General features: G+C 33.5%; 1 protein-coding gene across 1 annotated transcript; it reads left to right on the forward strand.

Annotated features, from left to right (window-relative positions):
• Positions 1-1,847: 1,847 nt before the first annotated feature.
• Positions 1,848-4,112, forward strand: LOC127130059 (auxin response factor 18). The gene is made up of 4 exons (XM_051059133.1): positions 1,848-3,075; positions 3,192-3,825; positions 3,940-3,963; positions 4,078-4,112. The coding sequence occupies exons 1-4, from the start codon at positions 1,900-1,902 to the stop codon at positions 4,110-4,112; spliced, it is 1,869 nt and encodes a 622-aa protein (XP_050915090.1). The 5' UTR covers positions 1,848-1,899.
• Positions 4,113-6,540: the final 2,428 nt, after the last annotated feature.

The following is a 6,540-nucleotide window of genomic DNA, read 5'->3' on the forward strand; positions in this document are numbered from 1 at the left end:
CTCAATGGCATAAGGCCCGTTACCTAGCCTACTCCGACAAGCCCAATATATAAAAACCTTCGTAAAGGTACACGCACAATCTCTAATCTCCACTTTCACTATCACTAATCTTGAACCCTAAATAACTTGGGCATTGGAGTGCTAAAATCATGCATGTGTCCCCCTAGGTGCACCGTATCAGATGTAACAACACTGATTATCAACGATGTATCAGCACTGATACCTCTAGTTCAAGAAGCAGTGTGATCGCAACCTTCAATCCATGATGTCGCAACCGCAAAGAACAGTATAAGCTTCATTATGTCATAGTTTCCGCAATTATCACCATTTTGATTTCCGCAGCAGAACAATCCTAATGAACGATCAAATATAGAGAATGTATTTTTTTTTTCTTTTACATGTAAGTTTTTTAGATTTGCCACATATGTCTAAGGAAAAATCATATATTAACCCTTAATAATAATATTTTAGTTTAATTGTAGTTTTGATCTTCTATTTTAATTTATTCACAAAATTAATTTTTTATTTTAAATTTAAATGATTTTTATTCCTCTTTCACATTTTTACCTTTAAAATTAATGATGTAACTATTTTAAATAATGTGTTATATTATATATGAATATTTTGCGGAATTTTATAAATAAAAATATAAATTAAAAGATGAACCTCTCATTTCAATGAAAAAAATGAGAAAAATTAAAACTATTTAAAATATGAACTAAGTCTATGTATGAGATAAAATAGAGAATTAAACTGTAATTATGTCTAACATCTTTTATATAAAAAAGTCATCTTATAGTGTAACATATTTTACATAATTCTCCATATCTTAATGTATTTTGTTAATAAAAATAGTACTTAACCCTACTATAAATAATTTTAAAAAATCAAATTTCAATTGATTAAAAAATTACTAAAGAATAATTAGTTTTTTTTAAATGTATTAAAATACAAATTAAATTTATTAAAATATCTTTTTTGGTATTCGATAGATCAGCCATCAATATCAAATTATTTTAAGTATTTTTAGATTAATGGGATACATGAATCATGTTCTACAAAAAAAAAAATACAAGAGATTGAGGGAAAAATATATTAATATAAATCTTATTATCGGGTTATCCCCATATTTAAATTCCATGAAGAATGTATTAATAATATTAGCATTAAATAGTTTACTTATAATATTGACCAAATTTTAGTTTTTTTTTTTTTTGTTATTCTAGTATTAAAAAAATATTTTCTCTGAACTGATATATATATTTTACACATATTTAGCTAAAATACGTTGAACACCTCATCCTAATATCTACCATTTTTGTTAGACATTCCTATAATTAGGGCTTGAGGGACAACAACAACACATGATTCTGTTATATTTTTACACTCATAATCACTATTTTAACGTTACCACTAAACGTTGTTTCCTTTGTCTAACATATATATCATGTTTTTCCGTAAATAACTCTAGGTCTTTTGAACTTGTTTTCAAGTTTTCAGGAGATATTCTAGTAACCTTATCGTCTATGCTATCAAGGGTTTTTGTATATATATATTGGCCTTGTGTTTTGTTTTATGTTATTTTTTTTGCAGCCGCACGCAGACAAAATACACTCACATTAAACAGGTTCTTATTTTCACTGTTTTTCTCTTTTAGGGTTTGGTTTAAACTACTTCACTAACTAATACATGTTTTAGTTTTGAAACCAAACAAAATATTAACTTATACTAAAACTTGATCATGCTTGGTTACTATTTTTGTTGTGTTTCAAAATTGGGAACAAAATATTGTGACCTATTTTTATTATGCTACTGTGGTTTTTTAGGTAAGATATTCATTAGGGTAACACTCACAACAACACTTTTTCATAACTAACTCCGGCAGAACTCAATTTCGAAATGGTGAGAACTAGCAAAGCAAACAGAAGAGGTTGTAATCGAGATGCTGCTAATATGAATAACGAGTCAGAGAAGAAGTCGATGGATGGGAACAAAGATGTGGATCCTCAGTTATGGCATGCGGTTGCTGGAGGAATGGTGCAAATTCCAGAAGTTAACTCTAAGATCTTCTACTTCCCTCAAGGTCATGCCGAGCATGCGTATGAACCTGTCAATTTTAGTGTTGACTTCAAAACTCCATCTTTTATTCCATGTAGAGTTGCGGCTATTGATTATAGGGCTGATCCGGAGACAGATGAGGTATATGCAAAACTCCGGCTTGTTCCTTTACATATTAACGAGGTTGGTTTTGATAATGACGCTGTTGCTGGCATCGATGAGATGCCGGAGACTAAGAATAAATATCAATCTTATACAAAAGTCTTGACACAATCTGATGCAAACAATGGTGGTGGATTTTCTTGTCCTAGGTATTGTGCAGAAACACTTTTTCCTCCACTAGACTATTCAGGTATCCCTCCTTCTCAGTACATATATCCCACTGATGTTCATGGTGAAACGTGGGAATTCAAACATGTTTATAGGGGCACGCCGAAGCGGCATTTGTTAACAACCAACTGGAGTGATTTTGTAACAGACAAGCTACTTGTTTCGGGGGATTCACTTGTGTTTTTGAGGGCTGAAAACGGTGATCTTCATGTTGGAATTCGAAGGTCTAAAAGACGAAACGATATTGGAATTAACCCTTCATCAAAGAGGAAACATGATAGTGAGATTGGAATTCGTATTGGATTATCATACTTAGGACTTACCTCGTCTTCAGAAGAGATAGATAATAAACTTCAAAAAAATGATAAAGAAAATGGATTGAGAATAAGTGATAAGATTATGGGTAGGGGAAAAGTGAAGGCGGAAGATGTTCTTGAAGCAGTAAGACTTGGTGTCAATATGCAGCCGTTTGATGTTGTTTACTATCCTCGGGTTGGTACTCCCGAGTTTTTTGTGAAAACCTCTTTGATAAGAACAGCACTTCAGATTAGGTGGTGTTGTGGAATGAGGTTCAAGATGGCCATTGAAACCGAAGACTCATCAAGGATAAGTTGGTTTATGGGAACCATTGCTTCTGTTGAGGCTGCTGATCCAGCATGGCCAGACTCTCTTTGGAAATCTCTGCAGGTATAGACATGTTTATTACATACTCCTTTTGAACTCAGATTTATAATCAAATATAACTAATTGCATCATCAACTTTGTTTCAGCTTTGAATAATCTTCTGATATCATACTTTTTAGGTTACATGGGATGAACCTGATTTACTTAAAAATACGAAAAGGGTGAATCCGTGGCAAGTGGAAATAGTATCGAACATGCCTTCAATCCCTTTTTCCTCTTTCTTGCCACCATCACGGAAGAAACTGAGATTGCTTGAACATCAAGCTTTCCCCATTGATGGCCAATTTTCAATGCCGACTTTTCCAAACTACATTCAAACTCCAAATGTTCCAATATTTCATTTACCAGAAACTAGTCTTGCTGGTATGCAGGGAGCCAGGCATGATCCTTTTGGTCTTTCTTTATCGGACCTTCACATCAATAAGTCTCCATTAGGTCTCTTTAAGCCTAATTTCCAACAACCATTTGACCACAATGCTTCAACATCGATGACTGTCCCAAGTAAAGCTGTATTGCCAAAGGCAAACGATAGTGAGAATGTTTCGTGCTCAGCATCAGAGAAGCAGGATCATGCAAAGCCGACTCAGATTGTGCTTTTTGGCCAAACCATACTGATTGACCCGGGGCATGAAAATGCTGTGAAGAAAATCACTAGTAATTTTTCTAGTCAGCTACAAGACCCGCCAAAACAAACCTCTGGTGAGAGGCATGAAGAAAATTTGGCAGGAGAAACATTGGAGATTGAACATTCAGGTAGGGATTAGGAATGAATTAAATTTAGTATTCTTTTTTGTATTTCAAATATTGGTTCATCTCCTATAAATTGATATATGATATATGTTAATCATCTTTTTCTTGCTCTTTCAGAAACTTCATCGAAAGAGATAGGAGGTTGACATTTTTAAAGGAATCCATTAGCTGTCCGACAAAGGAGTCTAGCGAAAAAGCATCAGCTCAATTTGACGTTCTTGGTGATCAACTTTAAATTTTTTCCCTTTTCTGTAGGATCATATGTGGCTTATTTGGGTGGTTTATCTTGATTTAAAAAAAACTTCTGAATAAATGTGAGTGGATTCTATAGCCATAATTTCGTATAACCCTGTTTGGTTTATAAGAAGATAACTATGTATTCCAACAGTTACACGTTTTCAATTCTGATTCATCTTGCATGATGTGCTTTCTAAGGCTGAAATTTTATATCAAAAAATTGGTGCACATTACCAAGAATTGTGCTAGTTTCCAAGAATTGTGCTAGTTTCCAGAAAAGTGAAGAGAGAAAGAAAGAAAATTTTTGAAGTTTGGTGAATGTCTAATAAGCAAATAAAACACACAAGAGTTGACTAATCAACTTCAACAATATAACATCTTACACAAACGACAATAGATTTACACGCATCATCAACGAAGTTGTAACTATATCAAGATCAATAACATCAAAATCAATAGCTTTATCAATGGATTCTCTATGTTTTGCAATAAACATTTTTCCTACTATGAGTGAAGATGTAGAACAAAGTAGAAACTAGTTAATGTCTTCAAATTAAGGTGTTTGTGGTTATGTGAAAAATGAATATTAGAGTTTGAAGAATTTTTTTTGACATCGTGCTAAGGCAGAAAATATCGAAAGAGGCTTGAACTCAATTAATCATTTTTCATCTGAACTTATTGTGAAAGATGTGAGGTGAATTGAGTGATGATTCCCTAACGGAGGACGAGTATTCAAACAACGAACTATACAATTAGTATCCAAATACTCAGGGAAGAAAGAGATCTACGCCTAAATAATCATTTTTCATCTATGAAATAACAAACTAAATTCATTTAATTATTGTATTTTAATAAGAAAGACAAATATTCGAAAAGCGAACTCTACAGCTAGTATCCAAATACTCGAAAAAATGATTTTTGAAGAGAAAGAACTTGATTTTGATCAAGTATTAATTCACGTTAGTTTAAAAATGTTTTGATTTGGTTTTTTTGAAAATTACTGGATGTTGATCAAGCTTCTTTTTTTTATAGATTGATTTTGAATAATAGTGTTGACCATTGAAAATTATAGATTTTTATTTATTAAAATTTATATTAATTAATAAATAAATTATTTTCACTTTTATTATTTTCTGAAATAAACAAGTGAATAAAAAATTAAAAGATGAATAAATAATAAAACAAAAAAAAGGAAAGTTCAAATAAGCAAACAGGTCGGGGGTGTAGCTTGCAAATAGGCGTGACAATAAGCAAAATTAACAGGGCCCAAGCATTGATGGCCCAACACTCAAGAGTCAATAGAAGGGGGCGTTGACTCGTTGTTTGTACGTTGGATGAGTGGGATCAAAAATCCTAAGGTGGAAAACAAAGGACCATGGCTCTTATGATTGGGACTCCTTTATAGGAGTCCCTGAGTCAAAAGAAGGTGAGCCAATCAAAGGGATAAGGATGTGTCATATGACAAGGCAAGGGCATGGGAAAAAACAATAAAAAAAGGAATATGTGATCCACCTTCATTTCATGTCCTCTCTCTCACACACACGCACACACACACTCACACACACGCACACGCGCGCACACACACAATAACTAAAACACATACACACAAACACACACACAAATATACACACACAAACACACACGCACGCACACACAACAACAACTAAAGCATACACACATACAACAACTAAAGCGCGCGCACACACACAACAACAACTAAAGCACACACACATACAACAACTAAAGCGCGCGCACGCACACACATCAACTAAAACACACACACACAACAACAACTAAACACACACACACACAACAACAACTAAAACACACACAACAACTAAAAAAAAAACACACACACACACAACAACTAAAACACAAACCTTCCACAACATAAACGAATTATAACACTTTTTTCCAGAAAAACAACAAGAACACGTTGAATGTTCATCACAAATTTCTAGATTTCCTCACACCTCAACAAAATCCCAAATGTAAACACAACCTCACCCTAAATTCTCATACTGACCCCGAATCAAGTAATAATTTTATAAAACAATCAAAGAATCAACAACCCCTAATCCCAACAAAAATTCTAACTCCAAATCCTTATTAAATCAAATGGTTACAAGCGATTGTCACAAATTAACATGTGGGAAACGTAAATTGAGCATGATAACAAAAAAACACCAGCAAAGGAAGCTTCGGCGAGGGTCTTCGAGCTCCAGCACGGTAGAGGTGATTTTCGGCTAAAAAAACAAATAATCTTTTTCTTCCCTTTTCCTCCTTCTTCCTTTGCATGTTTTCCTCTACTCATTTCTTCTTCTATCTCGACGTCTTTGAAGATAACGATTGAGGCTAAGCTCGAAGTTTTTTGAAGCTCTAGTGAGAAGCCACAAATACTCTCTTAAATTGAGCTTTGGTTTATTGAAATGGTTAAAACACAAAGGATTTTTGTGAGGCACTGGTGCTACTACTTAGCAA

This window comes from Lathyrus oleraceus, chromosome 3 (genome assembly GCF_024323335.1).
Source record: "Lathyrus oleraceus cultivar Zhongwan6 chromosome 3, CAAS_Psat_ZW6_1.0, whole genome shotgun sequence".
Taxonomy (NCBI): Eukaryota; Viridiplantae; Streptophyta; class Magnoliopsida; order Fabales; family Fabaceae; genus Lathyrus; species Lathyrus oleraceus.